At 41.4% G+C, this 20,816-nt stretch overlaps 1 protein-coding gene across 1 annotated transcript in view; it reads right to left on the reverse strand.

The window, feature by feature from the left end:
* Window positions 1–20,816, reverse strand: part of TMEFF2 (transmembrane protein with EGF like and two follistatin like domains 2) — a 174,732-nt gene that overhangs the window by 52,914 nt on the left and 101,002 nt on the right. Inside the window, exon 5 of the mRNA XM_037912933.2 lies at window positions 20,581–20,677. Within this exon, the coding sequence (XP_037768861.1) occupies window positions 20,581–20,677 (97 nt within the window). The remainder of the gene's footprint in view (window positions 1–20,580; window positions 20,678–20,816) is intronic.

Genomic DNA, 20,816 nt, shown 5'->3' on the forward strand with positions numbered 1-20,816 from the left:
CAAATCTACACTTAAAACGCTGCATTGGTGCAGCTGCACCGACCTAGTGCTTTAACAAAGGTGCTCTAAGCCGACGAGAGAGAGCTCTCCAATCAGCGTAGTTAATTCACCTCCCCGAGAGGCAGCAGCTAGGTCAGTGGGAGAAGCTCTCTTGTTGACATAGTGCTGTCTACATTGGGGGGGAGGGTTACGTCGGTATAGCTACTTCACTCACACCCCTGGACTTTTCACACCCCTGAGCAATGTAATTATACTGATATAGGTCTGTCGTGTAGAGCAGACCTCAGTTATTTAGGCACTTTTGAAAAATGTATCCAAAATCTTTTTTCACTAGTTACAGTCAATCTCAGGAAACATGTCAGAACAGCTCGTGACACATTTTTGAGGCTTGGTTTGGTTTTGTCACATGATCTGTCACACAGTATTGGTCATAGCTCCCTATTTAGCTGAACCTGCCATGTGGTTCAGGACAGTCAGCATCTTGACTTTTCTGAGTGGCAGTGTGTCCTGCCTCTGAGCCAATCAAAACACCGACTGCCGATTTCCTAGTATTTAAGGTTCTAAGGCTCACACTGATTACTAGGACACCCCGAGGAATAGCCTCGTTAGAAGCAGGTCTGTTGCTTTGTGATGACAGACGTCTACTGTCTTTGCCTGTTTATTGAGGCCACACTTTAACTGGCTACTGCCTTCTTGAATCCCTTCATTTATATAGCCTAGGAATTGCCCTCATTTTCCACTACTTCCAATTCTAATAAGTCTCATATTTATTATTAGTAAACCATGTTAGAAGGGAGACACAGCTCCATGAGAATGATCAGGGTTCTCTTCTGATCTGACTTCAGTGGGAGTTCAGTGCATTGAAGAGTTGCAGAATGAGCTCAAAATGGAGATAGTCAAGCACATTAGTAACAGAGGTCGTTGCCAGAGGTGAAAGTAAGCCGGTCCGGTCCGGTGTACCAGTAAGAAAGCCGGTACACAGCCGACTGTACCGGCAGGGCCACTGATGTGGGGGGGAGGGCAGCTGCCCCAGGGCCCTGGAGCTCCAGGCTCCCGGCCGCTGCTGCTACCGCGCCACTGGCCGGAGCCCCAGGCCCTTTAAATTGCCTCTGGAGCCCTGGGCGGCACAGGCCGGGCAGCTCTGAAGGGCTGGGTGGGGAAGTCTGGCCCCAGCCCTGCCCCGGGGCGCCAGAGCAGCTCCCCTCCCCGCCACCTTGTCCAGGACCCTGGCTGCCCTGCGTACCGGTAAGTCCCTGAAGTTACTTTCACCCCTGGTGGCTGCACATTCGGAAATGAAATGGGCAGTTCTCCAAATAAGGTATCTTAATTAAGGGTCTGTAGCCAGACACATGGGGGCCAGCTCAGAGCTGCAGCCAGGTTTCCCCAACATTTGTCATCTTCCAACTCAAGCAGTTCTGTATGTGGACCTTAGAGAGCTGCTGCCGCCAAATCAGGTCTAATTAACCAGACTTGAACAGTAAGAACAGGCTCTCAAGGAAGCAATTGTGAGAGAGAGACAGAGACCAGGGTGCAGTTTGTCCACAGAGTGCAACTGCTGAATTTGAAAGGAGGGATTCATCTGACATATCAACTCTGCATCAAGACAAACACATGGACATGGAACCTCTGAGATATTAATATGGAGGGGAATCAGAAGGAATCAGCTGAGTCACTGCTCAGCCACAGAAGTCAGGAGGAGGCCCACTTCTCTCCAGTATTCTTCCCCAGGGCAAGCGCCTCCACTGTTCAAAGACAGAGCAGCAGCATCCCAAGCACAGGACTGCTGTTTGTTTCCTTTGCTTCTCTTGTCTCATGATCATCACTGATGTCATGATGCTTGTCAGCAGCAGCAAAGGCATGCTGATAGTCCTGTGACTGCATACAATACACAGATGAGCTTCAGTAATGCCTACAGAAACAACAGTGGGATTCTGCTTGCGGACTATGCCAGTGGTCTAACCCTGCAGCTGCCGTAGCTCTTCTGAGTATGTGATTGTGACCATACTGTCCTCTAAATGTTTCCCGCTCTTTTGATCCTCCTGCCTCTGATACCGAGCGATGCTACTGAGTCTTTATCTCCTGCCTACCAGCAGGGCCTAAATCCCATAATGCTGACCTCACAGTTCTCATCTTGCAAAGTTAAGGTCATGACAATCTGCCACAATTTCCTGGCACTCTCATTCATTAACTTTTACACCCCATTCCAAGTCAATCCACCTCACACTCACCACAGAGATGGGGACCACCTGCCAGACTATTGAGAGCGTACGTGTGGGTGTCCAATGCGACAGTGTTGGTGGAAGAAGCTTGGACACAAACAGAGGCTATGTCTACACTAGAGACCTTACAGTGGCACAGCTGTACTGATGCAGTTGTGCCTCTGTAAGATCTCCCGTGTAGCTGCTCTACGTTGACAGGAGATCTCTCACCCGACAACATAATTAACCACCCCCAACGAGTGGCAGTAGCTATGTCGGCGGGAGAGCATCTCCCACCAACATAGTGTTGTGCACACTAACACTTATGCCTGGGAAACTTGTGAATGTGCAGTTTCCAAGGAGTACATAGTACATGTGATCTGTTGCACAAACTGAAGTTGAAGTAATAGAGCAGTGACTAAGCTTCTCCTCATTACTCTCCTTGGTTTGTGCCTAAGACAATGGACTCAATAGAGATTTTCTTTTCAGACTCCCATTACTCAAAAAAGGGCAAAATTGATTCTCCTGAAATTTTCCTAAAATGTTCACAATGTGTGGAACTCTTCAGCCCCAAAGGAGGGAAAGGGTGAAAATAGAGGAATATAAATGAAATGATTTTGTAACCTTAACTATAGAATTCGCTGTTAAGTGAACAAAACAATTAATCTAAAGCTTATTATTTACATTTTACTTTTCTTGCTGAAATATTATACATAAAATAGCTTGAAAAAAGATTGCGTTCAGTTACATACATACAAGTCCTGATTTCCTCAGACACTAGTGTAAATCAGGAGCTAAGCCAGTGTCAATAAGTAGAAATTCTGTCTTGTATACCTAATCTGAACAGTACTAATGTACATATAAAAAGAAAAAATTGGTCAATTTCATAAAAACTTTCTTATCATATAATAGGAACATTTTACTCGACTAAAATATTTACTTCCCCAGTAAAAAAAAACACATCTTAGGAAGGTCTCGCTCCTTTTAGTAAATTCTAACTCATTCTAGGAACTATTTACTGCTGAAGTAATCTGGATTTTTTCCACACAGATCCTCTATTTGCATTTCAGATGGTATACAATGAACCATATGTTCCCTGTGGTAATAACAATTCAGAAAGAGCTTAAATTCTCCAACTTTTCATATAAAAATGGAGTATAGGTTAGTATACCTTTGGACTTCAAGTCCAGAGAAAATAAAGTTCATGAGAAAATGATGAAAAACAGGGATATGCTATAGGGACTATCTGACTACATATAAAATTTCCAAAAATGCCCAGGTGACTTAAGAGCCTATGTTCCATTTTTATAAATGGCCTAGTGATGTAGAAGCCAGATTTTTGAAGGTGTTTAGGGACCCAAAGATATAGATAGGTGCCTAGTAAGATTTTCAAAAGCGCCTAGATACCTAACTCCTATTGAAATCAACTGTAGGTCCTCTTTAATTTATGGTATTCCTTTTACTATGTAAATGGTAACATTCTACTACACATTTTAAACCAGAGAAACATGTAGATTCCCAACTATTTCACTGGGACCAAGCCCAAAAAGTCAAGAATAGTTTAAGAGAATTCTGAAATATAGAGGAAAGGGACCTTTGTTCTAGTACAGATATCTTATCTAATCTATGTATATACATCCGCACACACTGCATCGTGCATCATTATATATAATATTGCTCAGTAATATAAAAAACAAAAGTTTTAATGTCACTTGCATATTCAGGGATAGATTAAGGAATGGGTGCTGGGGCCATAGATGAAGATGCTTTAGCTTCCTAATGCAACATACATGCTAAATGAGACCCAGCTCTATTAAAAAATATTGAGACAATCCTGAAGTCCTTGCTGGAACAAAACTCCCAATGAAGTCAATGGGAATTCTGCCTGAGAAAGATCTAAGTATAAACTTCAGGACTTGAACCTTTGTGTGAGGGCCAAGGTGCCATACGTATAAAGTCCTGGGCCATGGCACTTTTCCACTTTCATTGGTCCTACAATGCCCATATTTCATATCCTATCCAAATGCTTTTCTTCTCTCGCACTGGATCTGTAATACTTGATTTTTCAGGCTCCAAACTGGCCAACTTTTGTTTCTCTCTCCCAAGTGAAAATCAAATTGGTCCAATCCATTTCAATGGTGGCTGTATCTGTCTCAAGACCTTTTAGCAGGATTCTCAAGGTTTCCCTGCGCTTTCCTCTGTTTGAGGCTGAGAGGAATGCCTACTGCTGTGTAAGGAAGTTACTGAATGGCTGTGCGTCTAACCGCAGACCATGCCAGTACAGCAGTTTCCCAGTCCCCAAGGCACTTCAGGATGTCTCTAATTTTAAGTAATTTGATCATTTGACCATTTTATCATCATGGCTATGACTTCCAATTATAGCTATATCAATAAATCTATTTCATTTCTGTACTACTAATTATAGTGTTGAGGAAAACGTGGTAATATAAAGGCTGACTCTGCTTTCCTCCGGTTCAAGAAGCCATGAGAAGGTCAATGATCTCTCCCAGGGCTCACTGGTTGAAACTCTACCCAAAAGCACACATCAAGTACATGTGCAACGTTTACATATGCCTTCTGTGGTAAGAAAAACAGCTTTAAAAGCAGCTGTGGGAAAGGTGCAATTCCAAGATGGCAGCTGATATTATATGGGCTTTGTGAAGAAATAAGAAATCCTCAACTCAGTCTATGGATCCACAACACTTTTCAAGTGATGGTCTCATACTTCAGAAGATTAAAAATAGTTTACAGTGTCAGCTATTTTGCAAACACTGCTTACTTTGTCCCTGTCTAATCTTCTGGGTCAGTGCCATGTTTTCTGATGAATTCTACTTTTTGATAGGCTTATTTTATTTCCCTTCCTATGATTACATCTAGCTGCAGCTTGACACCCAGCATTTCATTTAATTATTTTACTTTTGTTGGATGGTATAATTGGGTGATCGCTAAAGCAAAAAACTAACAGAACTGCGAAGCTGAAGCAATTTCTGACCAGTCAGCGAGATTTTGGACTAAGCCCTTAAGCAGCCCAGAGTTTTGATGTTGCAATCACCACATTGTGAGGACATAAAGTCAGCCAAAAGCTAGTTTAGGAGGAAGTCCATGGATGCAAGTGATGTTGGGTAATGTAGTGGAGAAGCCCATTGGATTGTATGTGGGAGACTAGTACTAGCTTGAGGCAGGCATGATGCTGGTAAGCTCGATACAAGCTTCCCTATGCAGTTATACCTACACAGCTTGCTTCTGAACTGAAAGCTGACAGCTCCATTCCTGAATCTCTCTGAGGTCAGCACTAACCATTGTATCAAACTGCCACTATTGGATATGGATGAATTTAGGATGCTAATTGCCAAACTAATTTTTTACCTGTGAAATTTGACACCCCACCAAGAAATGAAAGGCATTGACAAGTGTGATGGCCCCTGACTTCCCCTTTCAAACTTTTGTAGATACAGCCCTCCTCATTAAATTAAATATTATTTATTGGGCACTGAGAAAGTCCTTGCCTGTGTGACAACAGGGAGAAGGCCGCAATGGAAAGGATCAATGGCCATGGAGGACTGTCACTGAAAGGCACTGTGGTGGAAGTATAATTTAAGAAGGGGTATGAATAAAGAGAGGGCAGTAGTTTGTCCAGAAGGAACAGGAGACTTCTCTATTTTAATTTCTCCCTTTACTATATGGGACTATAGCATAATCATAAGAGGGACACATGGATGATAAACGTGAACTGTGCCTTACACCTTTGTAAGGAACTGCACTCTGAAGGCAAATGTTTGGACTTTGCTTTCAACAACATCATATTAAGGAATAATGAAAATTTGCTGGACAATTTCTCTGTGTAGCAAAAAGAAGGCTCTTTATGCAGCTTTGATGAGGAGGATTCAAGAAAAGGAGGAAAATACTGTTAAAATAGAGTCGGTTCTGGAGTATTTTATTCAGCATGAGCATGCAGTGACACTTCACTATTCAAAACACTTTTGATAGCCCTTCTTTACTTTAGAAATCTGAGAGCATGTTGATACTACCTCTGTTTATTAAAGATTCATATTTAGACTACATTGATTATTGGTCATTTGCTTCTGGAACCAAAGTATCAAAAAATTCTATTTCAGATACTTGAAAATGGTACTTAATGAAAATGACTAATGCCCTGTGCCTAGCTGATTATGCAATAAATCTGTCACAAAGAGAAATTGTTGTCAATCAAGAATCAAGGCATATAACTGAACAGGCAAGGATGCAGGAACTAGAGATATGTAAATATAAATGTGTTATTATTTTTGCCAGCAAAAGTTATGATATTTGATTGCATGTGCTAATTTAGGCAAGGGTAAAATCTTGTCATCTTTATCTAGGAACACATTATTTTACAGCTGAAATTCCATCTTGGAATAAATTTAAATTTTCATGTATTTTCTCCAGGCAAAAGATATTTCATGCAGATAATACTTTTTACTCCCCTAAGTCTTCACTGGCAAAACTTTTCTTCAATTTTGCAGAAAACATTGCAAAAAACAATCACAAATTGATTTATTTTTCATAAAACAGCAAAACCTCAATTTTTCCATTACTGGGCAAAATTTATTTTACACTGCTTTAACTAAAACACATTGGCCAGAAGCTCAGTTTTCTGATTTGAATGGTAGCATTTCCATACAAAAGAGAGCCCTCTGAATGTGGCATATAATTTACATCTAAAACTACCATAGCAGTATATTCTGGCATAAAGATGCCAGTGATTAATGCAAAATGCCTTCTATTTCATTTTGATTCCTGCAACTCTTTTCTTTTTGGTGCATGGGCGTCTTTGTTAGCTCTACTGGCAGGAACATTGAAATACTAGCGCTATTAAAACTAACATCTGTTTCCTAGTCCAAAAGAATATATGTATTCTGCAGTAAATCAGGATGATGCATGCTTACTGTAGCCCTGGTTAACATTATACATTGCAAGTGAATTGCTCATTTTATAGTGGCACGTGTCTGTATCAGGATACAGGTAGGGATGCTCATTTACACAAGCAGCTCTACACCTCCTGACAGTGGAACAGGTATAGGCGCCCTAGGCTACTTTACCCATTTCTAATCTACCCAATAGCAGCCATCCTCAAGATGAGCTGGCCTTGTCTGCCGCTGATTTATGTTGGTTATTGGGGTTTACATGTACACCAGCTTCAGGATTTGTCCCAAGAACAGCACTTATCCAGCAGCTGTGATGGATCCGCTAAGCAGGGAACTACGAATCCCATCAGTGCCCTCCCCACTGCATATCCCCTTCTTGCTAAGGGGAAAGGTCCGAACCAGGAAGTGGGCTAGACTCTGTTGAGGAAGCAGCACCTACATGGCAAGCCAGGACCTGCAGAGAATCTGGGTGCAGGGGTCACATGGAGAGCCAGGAGGTGCTGAAAAGATTCCCCAGAACTGAATGTAGAACAGGCTGTGACTGCCAAATGTTACAGCCTGGTGTAAATCTGTGTGGGCTTATGGGGAAATCACAGCAGTGGGGCAGGGAGCCAGTGTAGAGGAGCCCGAGTAAGACCACTAATTGAGGCTGGCTTGGAAACCTGCAAGCTCCTATTTGCTTGAATAGAGACTCAACTGGAGAGGACACCTCAGGCATTAGGCCTGAATAGCCCTGACTCTCAGTTGGGCTGCCCTCAGGGACCGAAACGAGAATCGCTATTTGTTCACTTTGAACTGCAGCTGTTCAAACCTCTGCACCTAGGGCATTTGCAACCCTTCCCTCTTCCTGCCACTCCTGGTAAAAAGTTTGACTTAGCCTCGTGTCTGAGTGGTTATTAGTACCCACCAGGACTAGCACCTTCAAGGCCTAGCTGCTGAAGCACTGACAGTACTTTCCTCTGAGTCATAGCACACCTGGCATGCTAGTGGCACCCTAAGCATTGGTGTTCTCCATTATTGAGCAGGCTCAGTATTTATACAGCTTTCATCTACAGATCTCAGAGCACTTAATAAACAGTTAATTAACTAAGCCTCAATATGTCCCTGAGAGGTCTGTATTATTACTTATTATACCCATTTTAGAGAGAGGTAAACTGTGGGACACAGACATTTGTGGTCTCACCCAAAGACCGTAGAAGTCAATACAGGGCTTTGGTGACTTGCCTATGGTCATGAACTAAACCACTTCAGAGTCAGGAATACCACCCAAGAGTCTGGCTCATAAATGTTATTCCTGACACTAGACAATACTGTCTGCCAGCTTACATACTCAGGTGACTTTAAAATTTTTTTGCACTATTTTCAACAAATACTCCTAGATTTGCTTATGCTAAGAAATATATTGAAATCCCTCTATATCTTTTTAAGCTATATAATGGAGAGACTTAAAAGATATAGATGCTCCATGTCCAACAAAACAAACTTTGCTTTATTTTCCAGGCTTATCAAAAACATTGCAAAGTAACATAAAATATATATTTTATAATGCCAGCATAAAAACAGCATTTGAAATTTGTTTCCAGGGTAGAGCTTTCTCCTCTTCTGCAAGATCATGAGTAAAAACAACAAAATGACTCATTTCAAATGCCTTTTTATTTATTTATTTATTTTTCTTTTTGTCCTTTAGAGGCCTGTGCCAGTGGTAAGCAGTTCAGAACATCAGATTTTTGCAGTGGCCTCCCGTGATGTTTTACCTGTTTCCACTGTTCAAATGTTTGTCTTCATAAGACTAAAAGGAGAAAAGCTTGATTCCCTAAGGGTGCAGCTACATTTCTGCATGGCATTTCAATTGCATGCTGTTATTCAAACAATTAGAAATCACACACACCATGGAAGGAATTTTCAGGACACTGCACAGAGATTGTTATTTTTATATAGTACATAATGAAAATGATTTGAAGGACCCCAAAGCATCGTAACAGAAAGAAGCACTGAATAATCAAGTGATTTTTTTGACCGCAATAGACCAAAATGCTGTTTACTGGGCATATGTCAAGCTAAAATGCACTAAAATGGTGAATATATTTATTGCTACCCTGCCTTGCATATCAAATGCAATGTAATAGAGAAGTACGGCTGTAGTACAGCGCCAGGAGCTGGAATAATAACTGTACAGCTGCGATGCTTCTGCTTTTTAATAGCAGAAAGTCTCTGGCAACTTTACGAAAAATGTATGGATTTAAAAAAAATAATTAATTATTGCAGCCTTGCATAGGTTATTTAGAAAGTGTCTGCGGCCTGATTTTGCGCACACACACACAAACTATTCTCATGTGAATAATTACATTTAAATCACAAGTTAGCTTCATTAATGGAGCTACCCCGATTTATACCAGCTGAGGATATGGGCCCACATACTTGTGTTTTTGCAGGACCGGGCTCTAGTACAGACAGCTAATCGGAACTATATAGGTAATCCACTATACAAGACACTGAAAACTGATCCCTAATTCTCATTTCATTTGTTTTGTAATGTTCTTTATCACATTTTCAAACAAACAACCAAAAAAACCCGCTTGCATTAAATCTTCGCCTTTGCTTCCCTCTTATAATTCAAAGTCCCATTAGAAATCCTGCCCGCCCCGGTCCGCTCTTCTCCACCCCCGCGGGGGCAGGGTAAAGAAGCTTGGTCCTGCCGGCTGTTGCTTGGTCCTGCCACGAGGGAGGGGAAGAAGCGGAGCCGCAGCACGCTCACTGCTCCGGGGAGGAGGCGGAGAAGAGGTGGGGATGGAGCCTTGGGGAAGGGGGGTGGAATCAGGGCATATCCCCTCCGTCCTCCTGCTGTGAGCCGCTTTGGGCAGGGGGCTGGGAGCACCCCCACGACCCCAGCCCACACCCCCAGCCCTCTGCCCTGACCCCTACACCCCATGCCCTGACTCCTTAACCCTCCTCACACACCCCCAGCCCCCTGCCCTGACTCCTGCACCCCCCCACATACCCAGCCCCCCCACATCCAATGCCCTGACTCTTGCACCCCCCACATTCTCACCCCCACCCTGAGCACCAAACGGGAGCTCCTGCACCCCGCCCCCCCATTCCCACCAGCACCCTCGCAGCAAATGGGAGCTGCCCAGGTAAGCACTCAACACCCAAACCTCCTGCCCCAACCCTGAGCCCCCTCCCTCATTCTAGCTCCTGGCCAGACCCTACACCCCAACCCCCAGCCTGCTCCTTCACCCCCAGCCCTCTGCTCAGTGCACTCCCACCCTCAGCTTAGTGCAGAGAGAGAGAGAGAGGAAGAGAATGGGCTAGAACCAGGTAGAAGGTAGGTACCCACTGTAAGTGGGCAGGGCCAGGATCCCAGACTAACAGCGGGCTGAGAGGGACCCTGGCTGGCAGGAGCTGGCGGACGGAACCCCAGACCGGCAGCGGGATGAGTGGCAGCGGGCTGAGCTGCTCAGCCCACTGCCGGTCTGTGGTCCTGGCCGCTGGCCCCACTTAGCCTGCTGCCGGTCTGGGGTTCTGGCTGCCGGCCCCTTGCCAGCCGGGGTTCCAGCTGCAGGCCCTGCTCAGCCTGCTGCTGGCCTACGTGAATGGAACCCCAGACTGGCAGTGGGCTGAGCGGGCTGGTGGCGTAAGATCAGTATTTTAATTTAATTTTAAATGAAACATTTTGAAAACCTTGTTTACTTTACATACGACAATAGTTTAGTTATACAATATATAGACTTATAGAGAGAGACCTTCTAAAAAACCTTAAAATGTATCACTGGCACACGAAACCTTAAATTAAAGTGAATAAATGAAAGACTCGGCATGCCACTTCTGAAAGGTTGCCAACCCCTGGTATACTGGATTGTATGTTAACACCTTAAGGGCACAATAAAGGTCTCATTTTATTTTTTAAAATATTGTTCCACTTTAAAGTGAACTGACAAAGTTGTGTAAAACAGCCTGTGCTGAACTGGGGACATACATGGAGAAACCAGATAACTACATAGCTCATGATAGGTTTTTGAAAAGGAATGGCAAAACTAAATAAATCTGTATACTAATTTGGTAGGAATAAGAACAGTCAAATTACATGCACATCCTAAATTCAAGTATGAGCAAGTACGTAGTGTATGAAGCACAGAGAATAAAAAATGCATTTGTATGTTTTGCCTACACTTCATGTGTCCTTCACATTGCTGCAGTCTGTGTTAAACCAAAGCACTAGCAACATTCTGCGTAAACGTTCAAAATTGTCCTTTATCGCATGGATCTTTTATTGCTGTGTGCGCCTCGGACTGCTAGGACGTTTGCTCATTGTATTTTGAATCCAATTAAGTAACATGAACCATTGCAATTAGCCACCATGTTTCATAGTAATTTGCAACATACAATAGAGTAAAAAAAAAAAAAAAGTACCTAATTGTATGAAGTGACTTGTCATTTAGGCCTGCAAATGGTAGCAGGCTTTCAAAGGTTAGGTTTGCTCACAGAGTGCTGTAGCACCGAAAAGGTGGGAGTCAAAGGTAAAGTTTTGTTTTGTTCTTTCATGTAACCACTTTGCCTTTCCATCTAGGAGAAAAGCATTAGGGCACTCCGTGGGAATTGAGGTCTGAAATATCTGCAGGGAGGCCAGTTTGCCCGCTCCCATAAAACCTATGGGAAGGGGTTAAGTGGAAGGAAATCTCTGCAAGGATCTTTTCGTAGAGTTCATCCCTGGTTGCTCCATGAGTGTGGGAGCGCCCCATAAATTAATCAGTGGAGCTTGTCCTCTAAATGTCTTCCTTACAGTTCCAAGGGGAACTGCAAGAGGCCATGTACACTGGCTCTGGGTCCTGGTCTGCCCTCTCTTTCTGGCTGCCCTGGGCACACCCCTCGAAGGGGGATTCAGCACTGCTGTAGAACAGCTCTGCTCTATTTCTTTTTTCCTGTGCAGTGTTGTTATAGCTGTGTTGGTCCAAGGATATTACAGAGAGAAGGTGGTAAGGTAATATCTTTTATTGGGTATTGGTGAGAGAGACAAGCTTTTGAGCTTACGCAGAGACCTGAAGAAGAGCTCTGTGTAAGATCAAACAATAAGATATTACCTCACCCACCTTGTTTCTTGCTTTTCCCTGGTAATCTCCCTGGATTGCAGTGGGGAGTGAGGTGCAATGCGGAATGATGTGCCCCTCCCCAATCAACTCCAGGCCATCTGCTTCCAATTTCCAGCTTGAGTTCCCACCCCTCATTCCCTGAGCAAATCCCGATTCTGAGGAGAGCCATCTGTGAGATCCCAAGAAGTGACGGAAGCTATGCTAAAAGATGGCTGATCCTCCCTCCCTCCCCTTCCTATGTGGGGGAGGTAAAATGGAGTGTTCCTGATCTGACTCAGAATCAGTTTAAAATCCAGTCTATTTGTTTAATGAAATTTTCACAGGATTATCTTTACATTCCTCGAGGCCTTGCACTTACCATGTAGTATTTCTGTATCTGCAGTAATTACATTTTACCCTCTATAGCAGTCAGGATTGGACTGCTCTCTGGAAGAGATCTAGGAAGGATATTGCTAAATGTCAGAGCTTGGTACAATCAATAGCCCTCAGACTGGGAGTCAGGAGACCTGGGTTCTAATGTCTGTCACTGATCTGTTGTGTGACCTTGAGCAAGTCTCTTCACCTCTGTAAGATGGGGTTAATGATACCCTCTTCTGTAAAGTGCTTTCAGATCTATGGGTGAAAAGCCCTAAACAAAGCTCAGTATTATTATTCAGCAACGGGCAGTGAATGAAACATGCGGTCTCTTTTCTCTTTATTGTCACGCAACAAGCAGGAGTTAGCTGGTTAGCATCAGGAGACTTTGTTGGATCCAGAAAGACAGCAATAAGGGGATAGGGAAGATTGATGAATGAATGAGATTTACTGTCTCATGGAGAAGTTCATCGTGCCAAGCTTAACAGATGATAAGAAAACCACACTTCTTCAGGACCAAAAAATGGATCAAGTTGAAGTACAAATCTAGCTGACCTGAGTAGGCAAAAGGGATTCATTGTTACTGTGCATGTAAGGCATTGTCTGCTGGAGATGATGGGCTGGTGACAGGGTAACCATGGCAATTCTGCTTGAATAGCACCCACTTTCTTGATTCTGGTGAGGATGTGTTCAGTTTCAACAAGTTACTATCCAGAAGCGTTAAAAGAGGACGCATGGCCAAGTAAGAAGAGACTGGTTAAGTCTGTGGTAGATATGATCTAACCAGGAACAATAATACTGCATATGGGCTTTTAGCTATGGTTTGACGTTCACAGGAACACTCTTGCTGTATCAGGAAGTCTTTACCCAGGAAGGAAACAGTATTGTCTAACATTTAGGAGGAAGGCAAGGGAGGAGAATAGCTGTGCTTCTGTCCAGTACCAGGCAGGAAACATGTTACTCCATCTTGCAGTGGTTTGCAAACACTAGAGAGCAACCACATTCTACTGTCCATGTTATTTCTTGTCATGCTTATATTTAATGCCCTTTTTAAAAAAATGGCTGAGTTTTGTGAATGAAACTGTGGCCTTCCTGCTCCCTCATGGAGGCGTGAATGAACTTCAACCTTCCACCAACGGTGTACTTTTAAGTTAATAATTTAACATAAAGCAGGATGGGGGAGATGGAGCATGCTATTGGGATGTTTGGCAGAAAATGGGGCAGTGCTCTCCCAGCTTTTTACAGACATTTATTCTCGGCTGCTCTATTTAGCCAACCCATGTATTTCTGAATGACAAAGTTGCATTCCTGCTTTCTTAAACATACTTACATAAAACTCTATAACACAATCTATTTATTGCTAAAATGCTAGTAGGAAATTGGAAAAGGTATAAATATGATTCATTGCTTGTGATCTCCTGCCCCCTGAAGGTACTATAATGCTCCAAATCCTGCTCAGTTCACAGCATCATAAAACTGAAGCAATAAATGTCACTTCTTTCTTGATTGCACATTAGGCCAATTGGCTTTTTATTGCTACTAAATAAGCCGTCATCAAGGCACCAGTCAGTTTACTGCTAGGGCATGACTCTGGCTAAATGCAGGGCATGTGGGGTGTGGAGAGCTTTTTTAAAAAATAAAAAATAGGTGAAAAAATGCATTACTATCCAAGGTCCCTATGCTTGTTCTTTCATGCTGTAATGCCCTGATGTACACAGAAGATTGTGTGTCAATGCTCATTAATATTTGATGTGTGTTCTCATATTATCCTTTCTGTGCACTTTCACAATCTTGTGAGGCAAGTTTCTCCTAGACACAGAGTTACATAACAAAGTGGGGGCTTCAGCTTTGTACAATCAGCACAGAGCTCTGCCCTTACAAAGCCAAAACGGATCCTTTTGTTTATGTTGCACAAAAAGGCAGAAGTTGGGCCTGGTCTTTTCCATGCCCTATGATACATTCAGAGTACAAAACAGACTGCCAAAACAATTTTTTAAAAAATGTTAGTAAAGGTTTGCAGTAAGCCATTTGATAGATATTTTGCTACCTAGGATCAAAAAGCTGAGTCATTGTTTGATACAGAGTCTTAATAGAGGAGTAAGAAAATGTGCACCGTGTGCCCAGTTTAACAGGAGAACGGAAACGGATTCTTGTTGTCCCATAGACTACCTGTTCATTTGTGCATGGAAACTGAATCAGGGCACAGAGAAGCATGCCCATTTCCTTGCACAATGCCTGACCACATGGGCACACCATTATAATGAGCGTAGCTCAGCTGCCATTTTGATGTAGTCCAATACGGAGATCTAAATGCCAGTAGAACTGCTCCCTTACACACTATCCAGCTGTCTCTTGTATCATTAATGTCTCTCTCAGCCAGCAGACTTTGGATGGGAAATATCAACTGTCAATACACACAAAGTGCACACCCGAAAACAAAAGGCCTCCTTGCCTGCTACCGGGTAGGGGACTCCGTGTATCTTTCTCCTAGCCTTTGGGGTGGAGGAGCTGTCATTCTATCCCTCTCAATAACCCGCCCCTCTTGCCACCTCTCCCAGACTCCTGTTTCCTCACATTCTCCCTCCCTGTTGTCTCTGTCTCCTGTTCCCCACTTGTCCCCTACATTCACCTGCCACCCATATTTTCTTTTTTTTCCTCCTTAGAGTCTGTTGAACCTCACATTCTTTTTCTCCTCCTCCACATTGACTTAGTATCCCCCCCGGCACTCTCCTTCTCTGCCACCTTCTAAAACACACATTCTTCTGTTCCTTTACTGTCTCCTGTTTAGCTCACATATGCCAAATAGGGGGCAGCCATCTCGGCTGCAGCAGTTGGGTTTGAGTCCCCATTTGAAAGCAATGGGAGACTTTAGCCACTTTGAATCGGGCAGGGGAGTATCGTGACAAGAAAATGAAACAAAAAACCCCTCTGAATGCTCATAAGCAAGTTTTAGCTATTCAGAAATTGTTATTTACCTAGAAATAATCCAAGCAGTCAGTGAGCCAAATTCTAGTCTCAATTTCACCATCACAAAATAATTCCACTACAGTCAGTGAAGTTACTCTGGATTTACGCTGCCAAATTCTGCTCTCATTAACACTAGTGTAACTCTACCCTGACTCTAATGAAGTTTCTCCATATTTACAGTGGTGTGGTGGAATTCTAGCCTCAATGAAGACAATGACAAAACACCACCAGTGACTTCAGTGGGACCAGAATTTCAACCCAGGAGGTGGCACTAACATCTGAAAAATCAAGTATGCACAACAAATCCTTTAGCTTTACTATCTAATGTTATTGCCTTGGGTTATATACAAGAACACATATTGAGCTCTTGCTATAATTTTATGTCATTTTTTGCCACTGAACCAAATGTTACAGAATCTACCTTTTGGACAAGAGATTTATGTATCAAATACAGGGTCCCATAACAGACTGTAGTGAATGATACACACAGAACAAAATGTGGTTTATGATTTATTCAGGAACGTTGAAAATCATGAAATATTGTCTACATAAGAGACTTCCTCGATAGAGAAAATATTGTCAGTTTCTTTGGGGGTAGACTAAATTATTTACCAGGACATTCTAAAGTATATTGACAATAAAACAACATGAAGTATAAGTAATTCCAGACAGTCTTGGCTTCTGTTAAAACCAGGTTCATTATTATATTTTTTTAAAAGAATGTTATTAGGAAAATAAATCCTTTGACTCTGCAAGGGCAGAAGTTTGTGCAAACAAACACAATCTTCTAAAAGGAAAAATACATTCCTCTGAAGGATCATGCTAACTTAATAGGTAGGAAGGGCAAAATTCTCAAAAGTCTAAAAGCTTAAGTCCCATTTTCAAAAGAGACTTTTTTAGGCACTTAGGAGCAATGAGACTTAGGATTCAAAGTCACCTACATGGTTTTGAGAATTTTAGTGGAATTGAGAAGCAAATAATTGGTCTGAACTAAAACAGTATACAATGTAAAACAAAACAATTTTGCCAGATGTGGCACCAAGTTCCCAGTGTTCAAAAAGTTACATGTCCAGGATTCTGGATAGACAGTGCATGCTGAAGACCATGCTGCTGCATCCTAATTGCTATTTTTATCCATGCTAGCTAGATTAAAGCTACCGTGAGTATATATACACTATATCCCACCTTAGATTGCAGTGTAAACATACCTTTTGTGGACCACCATAAACTTTTGCAGAAGTGAAGTTTCTACATTGTGCTAACTCTCCATTACTTAATACCTTTTTGCAAGTATATCTGACAATGAACGAATACCTAATTTCTCTCTGAGGAGCAAGAAAAAACAACATGAAGCATTATAACCTCACAGTACTATAAAATGCACAGGGTACTGCAGATGCGAAAGAAACTGGTTGCTTCTGAATCCAGTACAAGTAGGTCACACATAGTTATTACACACACTGCTGAACATGAAGCAGCCAATACCCCTGTAATGTATGTGGGCTTTCAAACTACCTTTTAGTACCTCATACGAAAATCAGTAGTACATCTTTTTTTTAGATGCTCTGGTTGAGACCAACTGATTGAAGAGGGAAGGGACCCAGTGCTGACTGACCTAATTGCTATGTGGATTGGGAAGCTGGCAAAATCAGATATTAGTTTCCTTTATGTTTTCCTTCTTTACTATAATAAAGATAAATATTGATTTATTGAGTGCTATTGATTTTAGGGGTAGTTGCTATTGACAGTTGCATCAGATTTGTACAAGTATCTATCATCTATAATGCAGTTTATTTGCATGAAAATGCATTTTAAACATATTGATATGTGTCTTTTGCTAATTGGTTTATTCATTTCCCATGTAGTAGAATTTACACAATGTATATTAGTGATTAGAAATGAAATATGAGATAAAGAGTTCTTTGCTTAATACCTTTAGGAAGGAGTGTATATGTTTTGGGGGAGAGGAGTTTATTTTCTGCTGTATACTTTATACATCTGTGCAAGTCTTTTAACTGTGTCTTATTCTGCACAATCTATGCACTTTGCAGTACACATGCTCACTACACTTTGATATTGAAATGCAAAAGAAAAGGGTATTACTTAACCCTGGTACAACATTTTCACTTTGATTCACTTTACCAATCAGAGGTTTTCAGCTTTTAATCCTGATTTAAGAAAATACTCCAGTCCTTTCCCCATCTCTTCTGCTATAGAAATTCTGCAGATTTATAAGGTATATTTCTATTAGTTACATCACGCCACTTAAATGGACACATCTCAGACCTCGCTTGGTATCTTTCCATACCATGACTAGCATACTGTAGGAAGAATGCCTACTCCCTCAATGGTCTATAAAGCAAGAGATTAAGACCTGCATTTGGGTCTTTGACATGGTTGTACACTGACACTAAGCCACTTTACCAGATTAAAGAGCACTCCCTTTGATATGTACTATTTATACACTAGCTGAGAGTTTAATAGTGTCGTCAAATGCTTTTTGGACAATCTCGAAAATACTTTACTCTGTTCAGAACCTTATGTTTCATTCTCCATTTTCTTTTGTATCTCTCTCAGGTGTTACACTGAGTAGCCCTGTCTTGCAAAGTCAATTACTCCTTAGCAAGCTCAGAAATACAAACCCAAAGTAAGCAACACGACATATCTGATTTACCAACAGATTGCAATCTAGTGCTAAAGAGCACGGCCACTGCCCCACTTTAAATATTCATGAAGCCTACTGGTGCAAAGTGCATTAAAAGTGGGAACAGTGCCAGTAATACACGATCCTCTTGGTGACAAGAAGATTTCACAGATTAAAAGAAGCAAGATGTTAAAGACTTCAAGCTGAATAGTCTTTGTTCTTAACACAGTAAAGATGTTCACTAATGGAATGCCAGATCTCACACACACTTACAACGGTAGAATGTAAAATGGACTAATAACTGTGCAGAAAGCTATCTGTTTATTACAAATTTCTCCAAATTGTCCAGAAAATGGCTACACACATTCTACCAGTTTAAATAATCTGTTACAGGGCAACATGCCTCTCAACAGAATCCCAGTAGTCGGGCCATTAATAGCTCAAATGTCATACAAGTCAAATTTTTTTTTAAAAAATAGTGACAACACATAGCTCTGTTGAGCTGAGTGGCATGTGACAATGACTGACAAAAAAGAGCTAAAACAGGAAAAGGGACTTAAAAAAAGAAGACTGTAGCAATGCAGAATAATGTTAATTGTCCCTTTAAATCATTAGCATCCCAGCCACATCTGCTATCACACCTGTGCTCTCTTCTCTGATCTACTCTGACACCCTAGAAGTGTTAGGCAAGCAGCCAGCTTCATATCCACGGCTCTCTATGATCAGTTTCTACTACCAGCCTGCTTTCCTGTTACTTAGAGTGAATCAAGTACCAACCCCAGGGCTTCGGAACAGTTTCTGATTGATAGGACAAACTGAAAGTTCTAGGCTAATTTCCTCATAACAACAGTTCCCAATGCTTGCTAGTAACCATTGACCTAATTTGGACTCCACAAAGCTAATCAGTCAAGTAAGATAATTAAAAAAAGTTTGTTTCTGAGACTTGATAAAAATATCGATCAAATAATAAACTGATGTGTGTTATTCATCTAATCTGGAGCATTTATTTTTTACACACTGAATTTGTGTGTATGTATATGAAGGAATGTGATTGTCTTTGGTTCATGTCAAATTCTGAAATTCAGTCCCAGTATATTTGAAAGAAATCTAGGCTCTCAATACATAGCCTGCTTCCATTTCAGAAATATAATAATAAAAGAGGCTTACACACAGAAGACTTATTTCTTAGAAATATGTTTATCCAAAAATAAATCGGGGGTAGGAATTGGAAAACAGAGCTCTGTTGTAGCACACAAACTGTTGACTTCAAAACAACCCTTTAACAGCCTTAGCATGGTCTTTTTACTTCTGCTTTGAAATCTGGTTTACTACCTCTTAAAAAATTAACTAGTAACATCCTTCTAAGTGTCCTTCCCTGCCTCCTGCACCCCAAAGCGTATTCCCCTGAAGAAAGACTGCCTGTCGATAAAGACCAGGCACTTCAGTTCCTACAGTTATGTTGTTCTTCATAGATGTTTCAAAGGAAGGGAATTAGGCTATTTTATCTGTTATGTTCCCTCAAACAAACAAAAAATGCTAGCATTACACAGAGCTTATCATGGTTAATAACATTATCCTGTACTCAGTTATACTCCCTATCCTTCCCTTCTCTTCTACTTCAACTTAAAAGCTCACCTAAATATGAAACTATAACCACTGGACTGTGACTTCTGATATATTAATTTTAACAAAGTTTTATTTTGACACAGGCATGACCAAAGCACTTCTGAATAACTGGGTGAAGGTCCTACAGGGAAACAGAAGATTTGTGTAATACTCTTAGACAAAATCAAAATTAAGCAATATTTTTAACTCAGTCTCGTTCCATTATTACAGACATATAATCAGGAAGAATCTTGCTTCTATTTTTCAGTGGCACAATTTCTCTTGCTAACTGGATTCAGAGCCAGTTTTTTTTTTTAAGCATAAAATCATAGGCCTTTGAAAGCTTGGCAAGATCAGATCAAAATGAGCACAAATTTATCAAGTGCTTTCTCCTAGCTTACCACATCCATAACCTTCCTTACTGAAGAGAAGCAATGTTCATAATTTCATGCCTGACTAGTGCACAGAACACTGTGTTTGGTTGGGATCAGCTGACTAACACCATGTCTAATAACCTTCTTTGGTATTACTCCCTCCCTATTCTTTTCTTAATCTGTTCCTTTCTGTTTGTTTTATACTCTCAGTTTAGAGACAGTCTTATAGCTTTATCATGTTTGCCCTTCCAAATAAGTGCTCTCAATCCAACAGAGCATGTTTTGCAATACCTCTATCTATGTGTAGGATGAGTGGACTTTAGGCGGAGGACAAGAGAAAGGGTGTACATTATTGTTTAATATCCTCTCACATGGTGAGTCTCTGAGCTATGACACCTTTAAATAATAAGACATTAATAACAGAAGAAATGTGTAAAATTACTGTACCAAACATCCTCTGCATCTTCATCACACTCTGCCCCAAACTGGCAAATGTCACAAGTGGACGTCTCTTTTTGATTGGTTTCTCCTGAGCCTTCATTGACTGTTTGATACAAAACACAGAAGAATATCCATTAGTAAACACAAAACAACAGCAAAGTGATTCTCAACTATAGGAAAGCTAAATTTATATATTAACCTTTGATAATTTAACACAGTGGTCAAGATGGTGGTGGTTGGGT

Source organism: Chelonia mydas, chromosome 11 (genome assembly GCF_015237465.2).
Source record: "Chelonia mydas isolate rCheMyd1 chromosome 11, rCheMyd1.pri.v2, whole genome shotgun sequence".
In the NCBI taxonomy this organism is placed as follows: Eukaryota; Metazoa; Chordata; order Testudines; family Cheloniidae; genus Chelonia; species Chelonia mydas.